The following is a 22,619-nucleotide window of genomic DNA, read 5'->3' on the forward strand; positions in this document are numbered from 1 at the left end:
GGCCCCTCCCTCCAGTCTTCTGCCCATCCTGTGGTGTCTCAGCTGCCCCCACACATAGGCCCCATCTCCATCGCTTCTGCCCTGTCAGGTGAAAGCACTCAGCAGGGCCGCCTCCCCCACCCCTGCTCACGTCTCCTGCCAGCCCCCCTCACTCCCAGCCTCCCCAAAGCCCACCTCTGACATGAAGCTTCCCTGAGCTGAGCCTGCAGATTGGGTTTCTTGCGCCTGTGGGATGTCCTTTGGTCTTTCCTGGATAGTAAGCTCTTTGGGACCATGTCCCCTCCTGTCCCCTCTTGTGTCATCCAGTTGGGCCTCAGCAGACCCTTGGGCCCCCTATGGCAGTGGGTGGGGGGACCGTCTGCTCCTGCCTGGGACCTGTGCTCAGTCCCCTGCCCCTCCACAGCACTGCTTCATGATGCCCCAGTCTCTGGGCGTCATCGGAGGGAAGCCCAACAGCGCTCACTACTTCATCGGCTACGTTGGTGAGTCCAGGGTTCCCACCGTGTCCCTGTGGGCCTGTGCCCTTTAAGGGCATTCCGTGAGCAGGTCCCACACCCCAGGTGGCCACTTGAGGCCACTGGTGGAAAAGCAGCATGCCCTGAGGGGGGTTCGTTTTCAGCCTGGTCACGGGCGGCCTCCTGTGTGCCCCTTTCCCTGATGGTCTGGTGCCCTCGGCTCCCTCCCCACCTCCTGCCCCCACTGCTTCTCAGTGTGATGTGGGTGCAGTGGGTGAAACGCGGCCTCCTCTGTCCTTTTCCTCTGCCGGCTCGGCCGCCCACCTGCCCGCCTGCCTCGTCCTCCCAGGTGAGGAGCTCATCTACCTGGACCCCCACACCACGCAGCCAGCCGTGGAGCCCACTGACGGCTGCTTCATCCCAGACGAGAGCTTCCACTGCCAGCACCCGCCATGCCGCATGAGCATCGCGGAGCTTGACCCGTCCATCGCTGTGGTACGCGGCGGCCACCTGAGCACACAGGCATTTTGTGCTGAAAGCTGTTTGGGAATGACGAGGAAAAGTTTCGGATTTTTGCGTTTTTTTTTTTTTCCAACATGTTGGGATAAGTACTGTGTTCACATGGTTGGGAATCTGAAGGGCACAAGAGCCTGAACTGTGTCCTTGCACCCTCACGTCCCTCCCCCGGGCACCACCTCCTGCGCAGCCTTCATGGCCTTCGAGTGGCCCGGAGAGCATGTGTCTGGATGTGAGCGTGTGTGGGCGCGTGCTGAGTGTGCGTGGATGAGTGTGAGCCATGGTGAGTGTGTCCCCCTCACACCCACATTTAAACACACGGGCGGCCCCTCCACCCACCCACTCCTGCACCACCTTTTGTTTTCCGGAGGCTCTGACTTGACCTCTCTGGGGGATTATCATAAGAACGAGCTTCCGTGTTTTTCCATTTTGATTACCTAGTTGTGATTTTTGGTGTGTGATTTATGCAGACCTGCCTGCTCTCAAATATACTTGATGGGGAAAGAGGCCAAAAAACCCCCCTAGAAATCATGAATGACGGTGACATGCTCAGGGAAGCAGTTAACCGAATCGGGGGCTCTGTTGTGGATGCTCTGCCCCATTTAGGAGGAAGAAGGCAGATCTGGGCCTGAAATGGGACGGTCTCTGAGCTGTGGCACAGCCCCAGAGGGCACACCACGCTCCATGCACCTCTTGGGCAGGGTGGCAGGAGTGGGGAACATGGGCTGGAGCTCTGTGGCTCACACTTTTTCTTTTTTTTTTTTTTTTTTGAGACGGAGTCTTGCTCTGTCGCCCAGGCTGGAGTGCAGTGGCGCAATCTCGGCTCACTGCAAGCTCCGCCTCCCGGGTTCACGCCATTCTCCTGCCTCAGCCTCTCGATTAGCTAGGATTGCAGGCACCTGCCACCACGCCTGGCTAATTTTCTGTATTTTTAATAGAGACCAGTTTTCACTGTGTTAGCCAGGATGGTCTCGATCTCCTGACCTTGTGATCCACCCGCCTCGGCCTCCCAGAGTGCTGGGATTACAGGCGTGAGCCACCGTGCCCAGCCTGGCGCACACTTCTTATCAGAACCTAGTCACAAATTCCTCGTCTGACTAGAATTAAGTATGTTTGTTACTGTAAACGTGGCTTGGTGGCTTCCAGTGATTGGCACTCTAACAGTCAGGTCAGGCTAGAGAGCCAGCCCCCGCAGACAGAGAAGCAGACGCGTGAACGTTGAGGAGTTGAGACCAAAGGGGCCACCTGGTGGGATAACTGTCCTCACCCGTGAGGAGGAGGAATGTCCCCTGTCCCCAGGGGAGAGTGCTCCCACACCAGCGCCGAGGCAGCAGAAACGGTGTCTTCAGAGGAAGAGAGTGCCCAGTTTGAGCTTCTCCTCTCATTTTGTCTTTGTTTTCCGTTTCTTTTTCTTTTTGTGTTAACATCTGGCAGTGTTGAGAATTCCTAGTGACTGTCATTACAGGCGGCAGCTTTAAGGATGTGATTGCCGGTGACCCTTGGCAGGTCACCTGTCTCCTGGCTCCTCAGCAGGAGGCTCCCTGTGTCATGGTGTCCTTGGGCAGTGCTCGGTGGCCTTTGCCGCCAAGCTTCCAGGGAGATGCTAGGTGAAGGCTGAGACCCAGCGGCCCTGCCTCACAGTCGCAGAGAGAAGAGCTCTCCACTTGGCCCTAACTCATAACCTGCCTCATTCCCGGAAAATTCGGTGAGGTTTAACAGATGCACACCACATAACATCTCATGGGTGAACAAGGCACAGCAGCGTAGTGGAGCCTGAGGGGAGCCAGGCACTGGTGCAGGGGGCCATGCACAGGGGACCCTCGGAGCTCTGTTCCCGGCCACAGGAGCCAAGGCAGGCTGGAGTGTCCAGCACATGCATGCTGGGGGCCTCTGCTGCGCCACTGGCAGTGGGAATGGAAGCCCCCACCTCTTAGCCGACTGCAGATGGGGGTGTTCTGTTCTGCTTATCATCATTTCGTTTTAGGGGTTTTTCTGTAAGACTGAAGATGACTTCAGTGACTGGTGCCAGCAAGTCAAAAAGGTTTGTAGCCGCCCCACCACCCACAGCCCAGCTGAGCCACCCAGGGAGACAGGCAGCAGGGCACGCAGGGGTCGAAGGCCGGCGTCCAGGTCTCAGGCAGCCTCACTGGGCCGTGGGGAGCTTTGTCTTGCTTGGCACAGCTATGTAGCTGAACAAGGTGGGGCATCCTGGATTGCCCACCTGGCAACACGGTTAACAACCCTGGGGACGGATGTTGCGTGTTGACTTTAGAATGGGATTTCCAGTGTCCTCATCCATCTCCTGTTGAGATGGGGGTGGTGATGGGGTGCTGAGCTACGCTGGCCTAGTGCGTGTGGCCCACCCCTCTCTGCCATTGTGGTCAGACTGTGCTGTGTGTTGATCACCACACTGGGTTCTCATGTAGCCTTTAGTGTGGAAGCTGCCTCTGTTTTCTCATCAGTGAGATGGGATGACAGTCAGGTTTGTCTGCTGGCTGTGGCCGGCCGGCCCCTTTCTCTTGGCCGCAAGCACTGGGTGAGGCTGCACCTGACGGCCATGTCTCACTAACAGCTGTCTCTGCTCGGAGGCGCCCTGCCCATGTTTGAGCTGGTGGAGCAGCAGCCTTCACACCTGGCCTGCCCCGACGTCCTGAACCTGTCCCTAGGTGAGAGCTGCCAAGTCCAGGTGGGGTCCCTTGGAGGTGGGGTTCCTCGGGGGTATGATCTGTGCCCTTGCTTCCCCAGTCCTGGCCCCCTTGGTTTTGACCATTAAGGTGTGTGTGAGCCTGAGCCGTGAGCACTTGGCAGTGGTTTGCCTGTGAGACCAGGTATGGAGTGGAGCGTCCTCTCCTCCAAGCTTGCGCCCAGCAGCCCAGGACCCACCTCGTCTTCCCCACCTGCACTGTCTGCCCAGGGCACTGCGGAGCTGGGCGTGCTCCCATGGAGTCCTCAGGGCTCTGGAGCAGACAGAACATGCAGGCTCTGTGATGATGCAGTCCTGGGTGGGAGACTGGTCCACTTGGGCACCACTGGCCATGGGTGGCGCAGACCCCTTGGACCATGGCCAGTGTGCCGCAGGAGCCGGCCTGGGCTCGTGCAGTGAAGTGAGTGGCCATGAGCTCGTCCTCCTCATCCCTGTCTCACTGTGAGAAACTCTACAAGGCAATGACAATGGAACCACTCCTGATGACCACGAGGGGTCAGGGTGCAGCGAGGGAGGCGCAGGACAGAGGCCCCCTCAGGCCTGAGATTGTGCCGGCTGCCCCCTGCCCTCCTCACCCTGCCGTGCTCCTCTTCTCTGCTCCCTCCCCCCATATTCGCAGGTCTCCACAACCCCCGGGCCTTTTCACACCCGCATGGGGACAGCTGTCTGTGGGCTGCAGAGCAGGCACTGCTCAGTCTGTCCCATGCCAACGGCACTTGACTCACACCCAGGTAGCCCACCCAAGATGCCTGATGAGCTATGTCCTGTTCCTTCTAGATTCTTCTGATGTAGAGCGACTGGAAAGATTCTTCGACTCAGAAGATGAAGACTTTGAAATCCTGTCCCTTTGAAAATCCTGGGGTCAGGGGTGGCACCTGTGAGAGCCTGGGGCTCCTGGTGCCACCGCGTTTCATCCATCCCGCCCGCTCGCCTGACGAGGGCCGCGCCTCGTGCTGCCTCCCCCCAGAGGGTCACCCGCTCTGCTCGTGGACTGAGGCTGCGCTGCCCGGGAGGCCTTACTGCTTGGTGTCGGACTGCCCAGCTCAGAGTGCCCGTCAGGGTCTGTGCATCCGCACGTGGAGCCATCTGTTAGGAGCTTCCAGAGGGTTCTCTTGACACTGCCAGCCCCGTGTTAGCGCCTGGGCCTCAGTCCCACTTGCTCCCAGGCGCCGGTTCTGTGGTTGGTTTGAATTAAAGTCCTGTTTGAAGTTGTCAGACACAGACATGAATTTCTGGGGCGCTTCCTGAGTCAGAGTCTCAGAAGACCTGTGCAGGCTGGTGTGAGAGGAGCGACAGCCACACTGCGGCCCCACGTCCAAAGACTGGGCTGCTCTCGAGGGGGGCGCGCCCACCGCTGTGTCTTCTCTGCCCAGCCTGGCTTACCAAGGGCTACCTCAGTGGGAGATGAGGTTGGAGGAATGAAGGCAAGGTTCCTCCTTGCTTTGGGGAGAAAAGTATTCAGGAAGTGGGTGTGTGGGAAACCTGAAGATGGCGTGCACAGGACACGGCGTGGGCGGCCTGGGCAGAAGGGCGGCTGGCTGTCCTGGGGCTGCTGCTGGAGCCTGCCCTCAGAGTGTCCCTTTCCAGTGCTGTGGCACTCTGTGGCAGCTTCCCCAGGTGTGGTGACGGGGCAGGGCCTCCACCTGTGACAGTCAGGCTTGAGGGTGGACGGTATGCCTCTCCCAGGAGCCTTCCCCATGTCCTTGCCTTGCTAAGAATTCCCTCCCTTGCCGCTGAGGTGTTAGGTGGTTTAGGGCCAAGAGGGGAAAACCACTTGAGTCTTGTGGTGTGTGGTGGGCAGACACCACAGGGTGGCATCACCTGGTGGCATTTCCAGAACCTCAGCCCTGATTCCAGCACCCACCACCGCCTGACCCTGTGTAACCTGCTGTCCTGGGTCCCAGAGTGCACTCTGCCCCGCTGCTCTGCTGCCTGTCCTGGGAAAGTAGCTTTGCCCTGCTAGGAAATGTAAACAGGAGGGCTTGGGGAACATGGGCACGGCAAGCGTGGGCACCTTTCTCATGAGCAGCTACTGCGGCATTGGCAGGACTCGCTGCTGCTGCTGCTTGTGTAGGTGGGGGAGCTGGAGATCCCTGAGGACACGCACCGGACACTCGGCACTGACTGGCTCACCTGGTAGCAGAGGACACCCCTAGCCCCCCAAGCATTGAAGACATAGTGTATTTCCTTGTATCCTTTCTCCCTTGGGTGTAGTTGGGGTGGGGAAGGAGGGAAGGCTGGGGCAATCTCCATTCCTTGGGCTCTGCGTCCAAGTTCATGGTGCGCCGCTGTGCTGGGAGCTGCAGTGGGAGTGTGTGGGACACCTTGACCAAAGGGGAGCTTTGTCTTGTGTGTTTTGAAAAAGGCTTAATGAAGAGAATGTTGTTCATTCTTAGTAGTATAGTTTGCAATTCTTAATGGCAAATAATAAGTTTCAGTAGAAAACAAACCTTGTGTCTATTTTTTCCTTGTTATAATTGAATGTGATTTTCAGAAAAAAATAAGTGAATGTTTCAGCCCGTAGCATCACACGTAAAGGATGTGGCTGCCTGCATGGCGGGCTGTGGGAGCCTGAGCAGGTGTGTCCCCAGCCCTGGCAGGGGGCCCGTCCTGCCTGCAGCCTGGCTCTCTACCAGCCGTGGCATCAGCCGCCTCATACAACCCTAGAAGGAAAAAGTGCAAGGAAAATAGGATTTTAGGAAAGCAAAATGGCGGTTCCCATCTTCAGCAGGAGGAAGTCACAGGAAGTGCCTGGAGTTGCAGGGTTTGCCTCGATTTGAATCACAGCAAAGCCTTCCCCAAGTGCGCAGTGACTGTCCTGGCCTGTGAGAGGCCATGCCTGGGGCGCAGCAGGGGGCTTGGTGAGGACATTGCTCACTTTGGCCAGTGCATCCCTGTGGACAGCCCTGGTATAGGTGTGAAGGGCCCAAAGCCAGACAGGAGGGGGCCCTGCTGGGTCCCCGGTGAGGTGGCTGAGGACTTGTGGCCTCTCAGATGCTGGTATTCACTTCTTATGGCTGCTCTAAAAGATAACCACATTCAGTGCCTGGAACAGCACAGCCTCTTACAGACCCGGAGGGCAGACAGCCACATCGTGCTGTGGGCTCTAGGGGAGAATGTTGCTGTGCCTTTCTAGCTTCTGGATGCCAGAAACTGCTTGGTTCATGGCTCTTTCCTCCAACCTCACAGCCAGCAACATGGCATCTCTCCAGCTTCTGCTGCTGGCATCTCACTTCCTGACTCGGACTGCCTGCCTCCGTTATGCAGACCCCTGTGATGGGCCAGGCATGGTGGCGCCAGCCTGTAATCCCAGCACTTTGGGAGGCTAAGGTGGGAGGATCACTTGAGCCCAGGAAAGAGAGGCTGCAGTGAGTCAAGACTGCACCACTGCACTCCAGCCTGGGTGACAGAGACCCAGTCGTAAGACAACAAAAAAAGGCCCCTGTGATGACACTGGGCCCAACTAGATAGTCCAGGAGAGTTTCCCATCTGAAGGTTCCTCACCCAGGCCTATCCCACAGCCCCTGGCAATGCTTACTCAAAAGTGAAATCCTTTTGTTTTGCCTGGATTTGTCTCTTGGCCACAGAAGGGTGCTGAGACCCACAGCTGCTGCCCCCACAGATGGGGGACCCTGCCTGCCTTCTACTCCAGCACACTGTATGCTGCTGTCTACTCGGAGTGTGCTCTGTGGGACAGATTCTGCCAGGGGTGTCAAATCATTCCTTCTAAGTGTCACTTAAAAGGGGATGCAATGGACCCGGCATGGTGGCTCATGCCTATACTCCCAGCACTTTGGGGAGGCCAAGGCAGGTAGATCACTTGAGCCCAGGAGTTTAAGACAAGCCTGGCTGGCAACATAGCGAAATCCTGTCTCTACAAAAAATTAGCCAGGCACGGTGAAGGCCTGTAGGCCTAGCTACTCAGGAGGCTGAAGTGGGAGGATCACCTGAGCCCAGGAGGCCAAGGCTGCAGTGAGCCAGGATCGTGCCACTGCACTCCAGCCTGGGCGACAGTGAGACCCTGTGTCCAAAAAAATAAAAAATAAAGGATAGGATGAGAAGTTAAGCTCCAGGGTTGCAATGAAAATAGCAGAGTTAACTCAGGTGAGTTCAGGACGTAAGCTGTGATGACACTTGGATGTAGCCTGGCTGGACCCAGCGAGCTCAGAGCAGGGCTGCGACTGTTCAGACCCAGAGTGGGACTCCCTCAACTAGGCAGGAACCAGGGTCCAGAAAGGCCCTACCAGGCCCAATGAAGGCTCTTCTCTCCTGGGTTGGAGGTTCCCATTCAAAGCCAGCTCCGTCCTCAGTCTAAGAAAAGTGAAGCGTTCCACAAACAATTTTCAGGTCGTTTTTTACTAGTGTCTGGAAGACATTTAGGAGAATTCCAACTGATTACCATTTACAGTGATCACAATGAAACTGCTCAGTTATCACTGAACTTCAGAAAGAAAATACAAGAGTGCCATCAGGACAGGGGAGAGGGCAGGAGGCTGCTCCATCGCTCCGCTCATGTCCACACTGCCAAGGTCCCCACCACGGGGATCCCCAGTGCACCCCAGCTCCGGGGCAGAAGAGGCAGCCTGCAGATCTCTGCTGCCGGGAAAGAGCTCCTGAAGTTGTGGGGTCCGGATACCGCTGGGGACGGGGCCTTTCGCGAGTCTCCCACCTCTCGAGGGACTGCAGGGAGAGGTGTCTCCAGTGGGCAGCCTCGGGTCACTTCCACAGCTCCCCCAGTGGCTTCTCTGTGGCGGTGCGGATGACGTCCTCAGAGAGCACGCGGATGTCCTCGTGGACAGCTTCAATGCTTTTGGAAGCATCCACCATCTGTTCCCACCGGGGTTTCAGGAGAAAAAGAGGCTCATCAGCACGTTCCAGGCTGGTCACAGGAGCCCACGCCTGTAATCCCAGCACTTTGGGAGGCCCACGAGGGAGGACTGCTTGTACTCAGGAGTTCAAGACCAGCCTGGGCTACACAGGGACACACCCCGTCTCTACAAAAACTGTGGCACCTGTACTCCAGCCTGGGTGACACAGTAAGACCCTGTCTCAAAACAACACTATGTTTCATTCTGTCCTCTGTGCTCGTGGGAATTTCACACAGGCCGGGCTCTGGAAGGCCAACCTGAACCTCCTGGCACACTGTGGTGACCTCCGGGATACCCCACACCTTTCTCTGAACCTCAACCTTGACAAGTGTCCACGGTACAGTCACCCGGCATTCCTGCCACAGCCCTGATGCAGGAGAAACGTGCCAACTTCCCACTCCTGCTTTAAGCCGACCTCAGCCTCCTTGTGACCCCAACTCCGATGAGTGCCCCACTTGCAGGAGTGAGGCACAGCCCACAGCACAGCCAGGCCCACCCAGCCCACCAGGTCGAGGTGACTGTCCCTCCAGTCACGTCGCTCGCAAGCGGCGAGTTGGAAGCACAGAGGGCAGGCCCTGCCCTGCCCACGCTCCTGTGTCCCCTGGGCACTGCCTGGAACGTGAGGAAGTTCTGCAGCAGAAGCCAGACAGCAGGACCAGTGCAACACTGGGCCTGACTTGTCCTTGAGGGGAAGATGAATTTGGTCCTAACAGCTGTGCTGCACAATGGCATGAACGGTGCGAGGAACGTGGGCAGGGCATAAGCCCGCAGGACAGCCTTCTCTCCACCAGAAGGCAGACAGTGAGAGGGACTCAGAAGTGCTGGCGTCTCAACGGCATCCCGGCTTCTGCTGTCGGGTGGCACAGGACCCTTCTCAAACTTCTGGGACAGCAAATTCTAGAAAATCTGCCAGGGGCGTAGAAGGCACTTGGAAGAATCTAACCATTTCATGAGGTGTGACTGTGACAGGAGAGTGACTCCCTACACAAGGGCCACCTTCCCAGATGCCTCTCGCTGGCCACTGTGCAGCCACACAGCTGTCGCCCAGAACCGCCCAAGATGAGCCTCTCCAAGCGGATGACTGCCAGAGAGAATACCGCACTGCCAGAAAAGGGCGCTGCTATCCCACCTGTGTTCCGGGAAACGAAAAGCTGCATGACCAGCATCATCTGCAGGCACAGCCAGTCGGGCTGGGGCGAGACCCTCGGCCCTGCTCTGGTGGAGGAGCTCAAGGGACTGAAGCTCCGTGGGCCGTGGCCACAAGCAACAGTGCTGGCGCCCGATGTGCCAGAAGCCCTGGCTGCCATCTGGAAAGAGGCCACGTGGGCAGCGGTAGACACGGGCGACTGGAGTCTGGGAGAGAGGTAGGGGCTGCGGTTGGGAGGAGCAGAGGTGGCCAGCCTGTGTGTCCACTGGGAGGGGAGAGTCCAGCGTCCTGGGAGTGGAGCCAGACCTGGGACTGCTGAGACTGAAGGAGGCAGGACTGAAGGGAAAGCCAGCACACAGCACCCTCCTGAACTCAGACGGCCAGGTGCGGCTGCAGGGCCCACGCCCAGCGAGAGGCCCGCACCAGAGGACACAGTGGCAGGAACAGGCTGGCACTCGTGTCTGGAGAGGGGCTGAGGATGTGGAGGATTGCGCAGACTCTCACCTGACCTACCGGACAAAGTGCCAAATGTCAACATTTAGCAAAACTCATCGGGTTAGAATTTGCTGGCACTGGGCGGGCGCGATGGCTCACGCCTATAATCCCAGCACTTTGGGAGGCCGAGGCGGGCCGATCACCTGAGGTCAGGAGTTGGAGACCAGCCTGACCAACATGGAGAAACCCCATCTCTACAAAAAAAATTAGCCAGGCATGATGGCACGTGCCTGTAATCCCAGCTACTCGGGAGGCTGAGACAGGAGAAATCACTTGAACCCAAGAAGTGGAGGTTGCAGTGAACTGAGATCGTGCTACTGCACTCCAGCCTGGGTGGCACCGAGCAAGACTCTGTCTCAAAAAAAAAAAATTTGCTGGCACCGAGAACCCCTGAACGACTACTCCCGGGGCTCCACATCTGGGAGGACCAGACGGAAACGGCAGCAGCTTCGCTGGCAGGACTGCGCCAGTCACCACAGGGTGTAATCCTGAGCCACTTCTCAACGGTTCCTAGTGTGCAATTCTGGGATTCTCACCTTCCAGTTCAAAGTCGTGTCTCTCATGAGCTGGTGGAAACACCAGAGCGCCCGCTCCTGGAAAGCCCTGTTCTCATAGCGCTCATGGCCAAACGCTCCCCGCTTGGCAGCATCCGCCAGCTGTAACTGGAGGAACAGGACCAGGTCGGGTTTGGGAAGGCCCACGTCTGGCTGTTTACACCAATCTAGGGAAAAATTCTGCCAAGAAAGAACCCAACAGTTAAAGCTTAGCGTGGTCTAGGTTTTTGTTTCGAAAGTCATAAAAACAGGAAAAAATGAGGGGACATTTGGTGAGGTACCAAGATGTGAGACTGTTTAAATTGTGGCTCTTGTTTAATTTTTAAAACCTCAAACATGTTGGCTTCTCCAGTGTCACCTTCGTTTTTCCTTTGTAAACAGACAAGTGGACAGAAAAGTAGGTAGATAGAATGGCTCCCAGTCCCCGCCACCCACAGCCCAGGCCCCATGGAGGCCCTCCCAGCGCAGCTACAGGCCTGCTGGCCGGGAGGAAACAGTCTATGTAGAGCCCCTGGCAAACCCCGGCCTAGGACGCCTGCAGCAGAGAGCAGCTGGGTCCGGACACAGGCACGAGGTCCTTGGCAGTGTCTTTTCTGCCACACACACGCCAGGGTCTCATCTCCCATGGAAGAGCAGGAAGAAGACAGGCACTCCTAGAGCCTGTTATGTGCCAGCCCTGTGCCAGCCTAGCCTCATCCACTGGCCCTCCTTGCCAGGGCTGTGCAAGCACCCACTTTCCCTCCCTTACTCATCCCATCTCCCTCCAAATGCTGTCCTGTTTCCGGAGGAAAGGTAGGACCAGAAAGGCTGTGACTCCAGGCCACACATCACACAACAGCACAATGAGCTGAGGGAAGGCACCTCCCACGAGCACCTCCCACAGAGCCTGTGGCTCTGTCAGCTGATCCGCACAGCAGGAAGAAGCAAAGGAATCATGAGTCTTGTCCTCCTTATTATACAACATAATACTTCAGAGGGGAAGGACTCAAGCTAACACATGAAGAAATGGCAGAATTAAAAAGTGAGGGCTTGGCCGGGCGCGGTGGCTCACGCCTGTAATCCCAACACTTTGGGAGGCCGAGGCAGGTGGATCACGAGGTCAGGAGATCGAGACCATCCTGGCTAACACGGTGAAACCCCATCTCTACTAAAACAAAAAATTAGCTGGGTATGGTGGCAGGCACCTGTAGTCCCAGCTACTCGGGCGGCTGAGGCAGGAGAATGGCGTGAACCCGGGAGGCAGAGCTTGCAGTGAGCCAAGATTGCGCCACTGCACTCTAGCCTGGGCGAGAGAGCGAGACTCTAAAAATAAAAAAAAAAATAAAAAGTGAGGGTGGTTATCATGAAAAATCACCACATTATCCTCCTTTCTACTGTCTCTTTAAGGGACAGAGCTGGGCGCAGTGGCTCACAGCTGCAATCCCAGCACTTCGGGAGGCTGAGGCGGGAGGATCACTTGGGCCCAAGAGTTGAAGGTTATAGCGAGCTTTGATTGTTCCACTGCACTCCAACCTGGGCAACAGAGGGAGACGCCCTCTTTCAAAAAAAGAGGGAAAAAAAGTACTACAAATGATCCATCTTTGAAAATGCATCTGGAGGCTGGGTGCAGTGGCTCACGCCTGTAATCCCAGCACTTTGGGAGGCTGAGATGAGTGGATCACTTGAGGTCAGGAGTTTGAGACCAGCCTGGCCAACATGGTAAAACCCCATCTCTACTAAAAATATGAAAATTAGCTGGGCATGATGGTGCACGCCTATAATCCCAGATACTCGGGAGACTGAGGCAGGATAATCGCTTGAACCCGGGAGGCAGAGGTTGCAATGAGCTGAGATCGCGCCACTGCACTCCAGCCTGGGTGACAGAATGAGACTCTGTCTCCCAAAAAAAAAAAAAAAAAAGCATGTGGAAAATATAATCCAAATAACAACTATGGTTCTATCTGTGAAACAATCTCTAGCTACGTAAATGTTTGCTCTTCTTGTTGATAAAACCAAATTAATGTAGCAAAGAGATAAAACGAATATAAGAATCACAAAACTCTGCAGAGTGATGTGAGGCATGTCACTCGTACTGGCATTCAAGGGCAGTCCTGGGTCCACACATCTGTGCTCGCCCGACAGGAGGCCCAGTGGCACTCACCTCCTTGGCACCGGTGAAGGCTACACCAGAAAATGCGTATCTGTCCACGACGAGGGTCACACCCTGGCTCAACTTTTCCTTAATTAACGGCCTGAAAAAGAGAGGATGCTCCTGAGCCCTGGTCCTGGTTTCATAGGCCTTGAACTGTCAAGCTTAAATTATCCCAACAGGCTGTGCGCGGTGGGGCTCACCCCTATAATCCCAGCGCTTTGGGAGGCTGAAGCGGGCGGATCACAAGGTCAGGAGATCGAGACCATCCTGGCTAACATGGTGAAACCCCGTCTCTACTAATACAAAAAATTAGCTGGACATGGTGGCAGGCACCTGTAATCCCAGCTACTCGGGAGGCTGAGGCAGGAGAATTGCTTGAACCCAGGAGGTGGAGGTTGCAGTGAGCCGAGATCACACCACTGCATTCCAGCCTGGGTGACACAGCGAGACTCCACCTCAAAAAAAGAAAAAAAAAAATTATCCCAACAATACAACTCAGAAATCTCATACAAGTACAGCACAGTGATTTGTAACCTTACTTTTAATCCAAAAAGGTCTGGATCTTCTCTAGAAGATGCCATACCCACACCTCCAGCAAAACCCAGCATGGAAAAGATAACCTTACTAAATAGTAACAAACACAACTGGTAAAGTTCAATGTTCCAGAAACACGGCAGGGGAAAGGAGATGCACTGTCAGCCGTCTGGGCAGAAAGGCCAGCACTACCCTGTTGAGGAAGAGGAAAGCACAGGCAAAGAAGAGAGCAGAGGATGGTGGCGGGGGAAGCATGGGCACAGCCAGCAGGTGACTCGTTCACGCTCATGACCCCTAGCCTGGACTGCAAGGATGTTCTCAACCAAATACCACAAGTCCACCATCATCCCTACAGCTGCCAAGATCACGGATGTACAAAGACACAGGGCCTGACACTAGTGAGAAGCACTGCTCAAGACAGAGAAAGAAAAGTCCGATTCATTCGATTCAGCCAGTGTCACTGGGGCCTTCAAATCACAGGGGCACCGACATAAGGAGTCAGTTGGCCTCTCACAAAGCAGCAGAGGGATGCAATGGCGCAAAGGTGGTTTCCTCAACAAACGCTGCTGGAACAACTGGACATCCTTATGAAACAGAATAAATCTAGACCAGACTGTATACCCTCCAAAAACATAAATTCAAAATGAATCACAGGCCTGGCACAGTGGCTCACACCTGTAATCCCAGCTCTCAAGGAGGCAGAGGCAGGAGGACTGCTTGAGTCCAGGAGCTCGAGATCTGCCTGGGCAATATAGTGAGACCCCGTTCTCCACAAAAAGCGGGGGCGGGGGGGGGGGGAGACAAAATGAATCACAGACCCAAATGTAAAATGCAAAACTATGAAACTCCTAGACAGTAACACAGAAGAAAACTTAGATCACCTGGGGTTTGGCAGACTGTTTAGATACAAAACCAAAGGCACAGCCCATGAGAGAACTGATTAAGATGGACTTCACGAAAATAAAAACTTTCTGCTTTGTGAGAGACACTGTCAAGAGAAGGAAGGGACAGCCGGGCGTGATGGCTCAAGCCGGGCGTGATGGCTCATGCCTGTGAGCCCAGCACTTTTGGAAGCCATTTGGCGGGATGGATCCCTTGAGACCAGGTGTTTGAGACCAGCCTGAGTAACAATACTGAGACCCCATCTCTACAAAAAATGTAAAAATTAGCCAGGGATAGTGGCACGCACCTGTAGTACTAGCTACTCCATAGGCTGAGGCAGGAGGATCACTTGGACCCAGGAGTTTAAGCTGCAGTGAGCTGTGATCATGCCACAACATTCCAGCCTGGGCAACAGAGCAAGACGTTTCTCTTAGAAAAATAAGGCCAGGCAGGGTGGCTCATGCCTCTAATCACAGCACTTTGGGAAACCAAGGCAGGAGGACTGCTTGGGTCCAGGAGTTCAAGACCAGCCTGGGCAACAATAGTGAGACTCCATCGCTACAAAAAATTTTACAAAAATCAGCCAGGTGTGTTAACGTGCCTGTAGTTGCAGCTACTTGGGAGGCTGAGGTGGGAATATCACTTGAGCCCGGGAGGTCGAGGCTGCAGTAAGCTGTGATTGCGCACTGCACTCAGCCTGCATGACACAGAGACCCTGTCTAAAAAAAGAAAGGAGAGAGAGAGAGAGTGAGAAAACGGAAAAGGCAAACCACAGCCTAGGAGAAAATATGTATAAAAGACACATTTTATAAAGGACTGTTATCTAAAGCATACAAAGAATTCTTAAAAACTCAAAAATAAGAAATCAACCAACCCCCTTTAAAAGTGGGCCAAGGCTGGGCGTAATGGCTCATGCCTATATTCCCAACACTTTGGGAGGCGGAGGCAGGTTCATCACTTGAGCCCAGGAATTTGAGTCCAACCTGGGCAACATGGTGAAACCACATTTCCTCAAAAAATACAAAATTGGCCGGGCATGGTGGCTCATGCCTGTAATCCCAGCACTTTGGGAGGCTGAGGCAGGTGGATCACCTAAGGTCAGGAGTTCAAGACCGGCCTGGCCAACATGGAGAAACCCCATCACTAATTAAAAAATAGAAAACTTAGCCGGGCATGGTGGTGGGCACCTGTAATCCCAGCACTTTGGGAGGTGGAGGCGGGTGGTTTACTTTAGGTCAGGAGTTCGAGACCAGCCTGGCCAACATGGCAAAACCCTGTCTCTACTAAAAATACAAAAAAATTGGCCGGGCGTGGTAGCGTGTGCCTGTAATCCCAGCTACCTGGGAGGCTGAGGCAGGAGAATTGCTTGAACCTGCGAGGCGTAGGTTGCAGCGAGCCAAGATCACCCCATTGCACTCCAGTCTGGGTGACAAGAATGAAACTCTGTCTCAAGAGAAAAAAAAAAAATACAAAACTTAGCATGGTGGCATGCACCTGTAGTCCCAGCTACTTGGGATGCTAAGGCAGGAAGATCGTTTGAGCCTGGGAGGTAGAGGCTGCAGTGAGCCAAGACTGTGCCACTGTACTCCAGCCTGGTTGAGACCCTGTCCCAAAAAAAAGAGTGGGCCAAAGCACTTAACAGATACCTTATGAAACCAGATACACAGGTGGCAAACAAGCGTATGAGAAGATACTCCACATCATATGTCAGCAGGGAAATGCAAACTAGAACAATGAGATACCACACACACCTATCAGAATGGCAAACATCCAAACACTGACAACACCAAATGCTGGTGAGGATCTGGAGCACTAGGAACCCTTGTTCACTGCTGGTGAGAATGCAAAATGCTGCAGCCACTTTGGAAGACAGTTTAGCACAAGCTTGTCCAACCCGAGGCCCACAGGCTGCATGCAGCCCAACACAAATTTGTAAGCTTTCTCAAAACATTACGAGATTTTTTTTTTAAGCTCATCAGCAATTGTTAGTGTATTTTATCCGTGGCCCAAGACAGTTCTTCCAGTGTGGCCCAGGGAAGCCAAAAGTCTGGACACCCATGGTTTAGCAGTTCTTTACAAAAATTAATAGTCTTACCACATATTAAAGCAATGGTGCTCCCTGGCATTTACCCAAAAGAAGTGAAAGCTTATGACCACACAAAATCCTGCATGAGGATGTTTATAACAGATTTATAACTGCCAAAACTTGGAAGCAACAAAGATGTCCTTTAGTAGGTAATGCACTATGGTACATCCAAACAAGGGACTATTAATTAGGGCAAAAAAGACATGAACTATTGGTCGGGCATGGTGGCTCATGCCTGTAATCCCAGCACTGTGGGAGGATCACTTGAGGTCAGGAGTTCAAGACCACCCTGGCCAACATGGTGAAACCCTGTCTCTACTAAAACATAAAAATTAGCTGTGCATGGTCCTACGCACCTGTAATCCCAGCTACTCAGGAGGCTGAGGCAGGAGAACTGCTTGAACCTGGGAGATGGAGGTTGCAGTGAGCCGAGACTGAGCCACTGTACTCCAACCTGAGCAACACAGCAAGACTCTTGTCTCAAAACAAAACAAAACAAAACAAAAAAAAGAAATAAACTATCAAGCCACGGTTAGATATAGAGGAAACTTAAATATCTATTAGGGAAACAAGTAACCTGTAGGAGAATACATGGACAAAAGAGATGTAGCCCTGGGTATTGGGGATAAGATTATTATCTAAAAAGTAAAATCAGGATTATTCTTCATTTTAAATTGGGCATATACGTGTTTCATCACTTTTCTACAAAGCCACAAAAAGCAAAATCAGAAGAACAATTGCCTCCATAAATTCTAGATGTGTTAAAAAGATTATAAAAAGGGTCTCATTTTCATTTAAGACTTGGAGTGGGGATAGCCTTTCCAAGCAAGACACAAAGCTAAGCCAGAGGAGAGTAATGCAGTGTTTCATGTAACACAGATGATGAGGAACCACTGAAAATTCACCAGCAGGGAACTGGCTAAATGTACCATGGAAGAACTTTTCTAGAGAACATGTGACAACAATGAAAAAGAATGAGAAGGGCAGAGTTAGGGGATCTGTAAGTGCAGAAATCTGTAAGGCAGAGTTAGAAAGAAAGCTGCCAAATAATTTGTATGGTATGACCTCATTTATGTTAAAAAACAAAATTCTAACTATAGTAGTTTCTACATATGTATATAAATGTAAATAAAAACATTGAAAGAACACACATCAACATTAAGTGCTGAATGAAGAGGAAACCTACTACAATGATGTAAAACAAAAAAACGTGGTAGGAGAGTTCATATAAACTCAGTTTCTAATGTATCAATATTAGTTATCAATTTTAACAAATGTAACATAACACAGCACATAAATAATGGGGAAGGGGGGAAGGCAGGAGTAGTATGTAGGGAGCTCTCTACATACTCTACTTCTTAATCAGTTTTTCTATATACCTAAAGCTGTCTTTCAAACATTAAGTCTATGAGGCCAGGGGTTTGAGACCAGCCTGGGCGATATGGTGAGACCTTAACTCTACATTAAAAAAAAAAAAAAAATCAGCTGGGCCTATGGTCCTAAGCTACTCGGGATGCTGAAGTGGAAGGACTGCTTGAGCCTAGGAAGTTGAGGCTGCAGTGAGCCATGATCGTGTGCCACTGCACTCCAGCCTGGGCCACAGAGCAATACCTTGTCTTCAAAATAAAAAAAAAAGCGGGGGGGAGCCAGGTGCGGTGGCTCACACCTGCTGTAATCCCAGAACTTTGGGAGGCCGAGGGGAGTGGATCACAAGGTCAACAGAGACCATCCTGGCCAACAGTGAAACCCTGTCTGTACTAAAAATACAAAAATTAAATTAAAAAATAAAGTAAATTAAAATTACAAAAATTAGCTGAGCATGCTGGTGTGTGCCTGTAGTCCCAGTTACTCGGGAGGCTGACGCAGGAGAATCGCTTGAACCTGGGAGGCGGAGGTTGCAGTGAGCCGAGATCGCACCTCCACCTGGCAACAGAGCGGAACTCCGTCTAAAAAACCCCGAAAAACTGAAGTCTATTAGTTATGGGGTGTGGGGAGCAGAAGGACGAAACAGCATTCATTAGCGCCCTTTGGGAACTAGGGCGCTTCACCACCTCTGCTCACAGGACTGCTAAATAAAAGAACCTCAGGCCCCAGCATTACTGTCACTGTCATTCAGAATCAAGTGCGGCATTCACTGAATCTCAGGAGGAAGAGAAGTGGCAAGGGCAGAGGCAGCAATGTGCAATGGTTTTTACACTTGTTCCCAGCGATTTGCAGAAAAAAGCAGGTGCACCGAGTGATCCTCCACGTCACTTTTCTTTTGCAAGTAGGAACTCAGAAGTTTGCCAATTTCAGTTGATCTTTCTAGAAAAAAAGAGAAACACACAAAATACAAGTGAGATCAGGCTTTCCCTCTACATTACAATATAGTTTGGGCTGAATTTCTCCTGGACTCAAGTCTCACTTTGAATTTTACTTTACTAAATCTCTAGACAGGCTTGGATCTTCTGGGGAAGCCAAAGGAATTTCTCTAAGAAATAACAGCAATCTGCAAACAAGCTGGGATGAAAAATGCTTTAGGCAAAAAGAACTCGAATAGAAAGGAGAGACTTCAAAGAAGAAAGCATTTATAAAATTTGTGGACTGGGTGGCCTAAGATTAAGGTCAATGCTTCACTTGAAAACTTTTAAATATATGCTATAAAACCCCTGAAAGCGCGAACAGCCATCAAACAAAACACAACACCAGAAAAACCCACAAAAACGAGACATGGACTACAAAAGAGCTGGAGGAAACTTGGGGGCGAGACCACGGTTTCGCGCGGGTTTACACGTCAGTCATCACCATACCCCGCACTTAAAGACACGCAGCGTGGACCGGGCGCGGTGGCGCGCGCCTATGGTCCCGGCTACCCGGGAGGCTGAGGCGGGAGGATCGCTTGAGCCCGGGAGGTCCAGGCTGCCGCAGGTCGAGATGGCGCCACTGCACTCCAGCCCGGGCGACACAGCGAGAGCCCGTCTTTTAAAATAAAAACCGCGCAGTTCACAGCACGTCAACCGCAGACAACGAAGCGGAGCAAAGAGCCCCTGGGAAGGCAGAGGCACCGAAAGCCGCGGCGCACCGCCCGCCGCGCGCACCCACCCGGGAACCGGAGCAGTTCGGCGCGGTGGCCCGCGGCGCACAGCGCTTCCACCAGCTTGCGGCTCTGCGTGCTCTTCCCCGCGCGGTCCACGCCCTCCAGCACTATGAGAGCCCCGCGCCGGGCCGCCATAATTGTCCACCGCTCGCCGCTTGCGTCTCCACGCCGCCTTCCGGAGCTCCCATTGGCCGGCGTCAACAGCGCGCGCCGTGATTAGCTAGTATTTCCCGGCCTCGGCCAAATTCGAAGGGATTGGCCGGGGCTGGGGCGAGGACGACGCGCGGTGGGACCGACACCCGCGCCTGCGCCCTGGGCCGCGCCGCCACTGGAGCAGGGTCCTGGGCTTCCGGGGCGGAAACCGGGGCCCCGTGTCCCGTGCGGGCCTCCGTCCTCGGGCGAGCAGGGCCCTTCGCTCCGGCAGGGCAGGTGGCGCGGCGCGGGCTGGACGGCCGGAGACACCGGGTCAGGGCGCGGACGAGGGGAGCGCAGAGTCAGAGGGGCTCCCGGGCGCTGCCCGCGCAGCGTCGGCTTTCGTTGGCCTCTGGCTGCGCACAGCGGGCCCGACTCTCACGGCCCTGCGGTGCCCGCTGCCAGCGCGAGGGCTCCGGTCACGTGATGCGCGAGACGAACGAGCGAGATGCTTCCCGAAGCGCCGGGCCCAGTGCAGGGGCTCAGCCGGGGCTCCTCCTAGAGCTCACCTGGAGCCCGCCACGACTGCGTTCTGGAAACGCTGTGTTTGACAGCAGGGGCAGGATAGGGGGCTGTGTAGACACTGCCCACGTGGCGATTGTAGGAAAACCATGGGATCGATAAATGTTCACTATTGTCCCTGAAGCGCAAAACTGCAGGGCTCTGGAAAGTCCGTGTGTGTGTCGTTGTTGTTTTTGTTTGTTTGAGACAGAGTCTCGCTCTTTCACCCGGGCTGGACTGCAGTGGCGCGATCTCTGCTCACTGCAACCTCCGCCTCCCGGGTTCAAGCGATTATCCTGCCTCAGTCTCCCGAGTAGCTGGGACTGCAGGCGGCCGCCACCACGCCCGGCTAATTTTTTGTATTTTTAGTAGAGACGGGGTTTCACCGTGTTAGCCAGGATGGTCTCGATCTCCTGACCTCGTGATCTGCCCGCCTCCGCCTCCCAGAGTGCTGGGATTACAGGAGTGAGCCACCGTGCCCGGCCGAAAAGTCCGTTTTAAAAGATGATGTATACAAATTACAGGACGGAGAGAGAACGGGCAAGTTGTTTCCTCTTTCCATGCCTCCAACTCTTCTGAAATATGGGTCATGATGATAATAGGAAAAACTATCTCTGCCATAAAGAGGTGGAAAAAGTCCCGCGAAGTGTCCCCGGTATCTAGAAAGCGCTCAGTAGTGTTTGCTGTTATCTTAGGGATATCAGGCTGCCTGGACATTTCTCAGGTGAGACTTTTTGTTATTTTAGATATCTAAAATACTACTATCTATATGTGCCAAATTGTCAGTTGTCAGCTAGACATCACTTTCTGGTTAGCAGAAGAAATGGAACTGCATTTCCCAGAATCATCTGTGTAGCCCTGGATTACAGTCTACCAGACGAGGCACTCGTACCTTTCGAGGCGATTATTCTTGGGAGGCACCCTCAGCCAGAAATATAGGTGAAATTCAAAGCTGTTTTCTAATGAGCTTTTGAGAACCACCTGCCTCTCTGCTGTAGACCAAGAAATTGCTGGTAGCTTTCTAAGTGTTGAGTTTGCATTTGTTTCCCCATGAGCTCTTGAGACCACCACCCACTTCAGTGCTTTGGGCTGAGGTCATTGGCAACAATTTCCCGGACTTTACTCCCAGCATTTGTGTAAGCCCGCGATTATATTATCACTGCATACCTAGAGTAGCTTTATGTTTTCCAGACTGAAGCCTGCCCAATTCAGTTTGGGGTTCTGGAAGGATGTGGGTTATATTATTATTACCAGTTATGCCCTTTCTTCCTTTTTAATTTACTTTTATTGCTTTTATTTTCTTTAAGACGGAGTCCTGCTCTGTCGCCCAGGCTGGAGTGCAGTGGTGCGATCTCAGTTCACTGCACCCTCCACCTCTTGGGTTCAAGCTATTCTCCTGCCTCAGCCTCCTGAGTAGCTGGGATTACAGGTGCCCACCACCATGCCCGGCTAATTTTTGTATTTTTAATTTATTTTATTTTTAGTCTTATTTTTATTTTATTTTTTTGAGATGGAGTCTTGCTGTCGCCCAGGCTGGAGTGCAGTGGCGCAATCTCGGCTCACTGCAAGCTCCGCCTCCCGGGTTCATCCCATTCTCCTGCCTCAGCCTCCCCAGTAGCTGGGACTACAGGTGCCCACCATCATGCCCGCTAATTTTTTTTGTAATTTTTAGTAGAGCCAGGGTTTCACCGTGTTAGCCAGGATGGTCTCGATCTCCTGACCTCATGATCCGTCCATCCGAGCTCCCAAAGTGTTGAGATTACAGGCGTGAGCCACTGCACCCGGCCAATTTATTTTTTAATTTAATTTTTTTTTTTTTGAGACGGAGTTTCTGTCTTATGGCCCAGAGTGGAGTGCAATGGCATGCTCTTGGCTCACTGCAACCTCCATTTCCCAGGTTCAAACTATTCTGCGTCAGCCTCCCAAGTAGCTGAGATTACAGGCACCTGCCACCACACCCAGCTAATTTTTGTATTAGTAGAGATGGGGTTTCACCATGTTTGCCAGGCTGGTCTCAAATTCCTGACCTCGGGTGATCCACCCACGTCAGCCTCCCTAAGTGCTGGGATTACAGACGTGAACCACTGCACCTGGCCTACCCTTTCTTCCTTTACGTCAGGCTTAGCGGCGAGACTTCCAAATGGTAATGTAAAGTAGTCTGCTGTCATGTGCCCTGTTCAGGCAGAAGCTTTAAAAGGTGTTTTGTGGTTTGGTCCCTCCCCTTCTGCCCCCAACATGAACACAGCATGTGCACAGTGAGGGCTGATTTTTCACCCCAGATCCTGTAACAAAGGCCCATGAAGTACAGCTGTTGTAGCTGATGGGCAGCACCAGCAAGGAGTAAACCATTGTGATTTCGAGTCACTGAGACCTCGGGATCCTTTGTTACCGCAGCACAACCTAGCGAACGTTTACAAGTACTAAGAATAGTACTTATTATTCTCTTACATAGATAAGAAATAAAAGTAACATCCTTTT

General features: G+C 53.2%; 2 protein-coding genes across 5 annotated transcripts in view; one reads left to right on the plus strand and one right to left on the minus strand.

Annotated features, from left to right (window-relative positions):
• ATG4B (autophagy related 4B cysteine peptidase) overlaps nt 1–6,124 on the plus strand; it is a 36,989-nt gene extending 30,865 nt beyond the window's left edge. For all 3 annotated transcript variants that reach the window (XM_009238373.4, XM_054550144.2, XM_024243627.3), the window contains 5 exons: nt 404–482; nt 805–950; nt 2,956–3,012; nt 3,544–3,637; nt 4,453–6,124. In XM_009238373.4, coding sequence (XP_009236648.2) covers nt 404–482; nt 805–950; nt 2,956–3,012; nt 3,544–3,637; nt 4,453–4,526 — 450 coding nt within the window. In that variant the 3' untranslated portion in view covers nt 4,527–6,124. The remainder of the gene's footprint in view (nt 1–403; nt 483–804; nt 951–2,955; nt 3,013–3,543; nt 3,638–4,452) is intronic.
• Nucleotides 6,125–8,015: 1,891 nt separating this feature from the next.
• DTYMK (deoxythymidylate kinase) lies at nt 8,016–22,619 on the minus strand. Of its 2 annotated transcripts, XM_002813099.5 has the most exons (5): nt 19,454–22,619; nt 18,568–18,676; nt 12,880–12,970; nt 10,722–10,919; nt 8,016–8,502 (listed from the first exon to the last, which is right to left on the minus strand). In XM_002813099.5, the coding sequence occupies exons 1-5, from the start codon at nt 19,581–19,583 to the stop codon at nt 8,392–8,394; spliced, it is 639 nt and encodes a 212-aa protein (XP_002813145.3). In that variant the 5' UTR covers nt 19,584–22,619; the 3' UTR covers nt 8,016–8,391. The 2 variants fall into 2 exon arrangements, with proteins under 2 accessions (XP_002813145.3, XP_024099397.1); XM_024243629.3 differs by lacking the exons at nt 8,016–8,502; nt 12,880–12,970 and having other exon boundaries at nt 10,745–10,847; nt 19,454–19,655.

This window comes from Pongo abelii, chromosome 11 (assembly GCF_028885655.2).
Source record: "Pongo abelii isolate AG06213 chromosome 11, NHGRI_mPonAbe1-v2.0_pri, whole genome shotgun sequence".
Taxonomy (NCBI): domain Eukaryota; kingdom Metazoa; phylum Chordata; class Mammalia; order Primates; family Hominidae; genus Pongo; species Pongo abelii.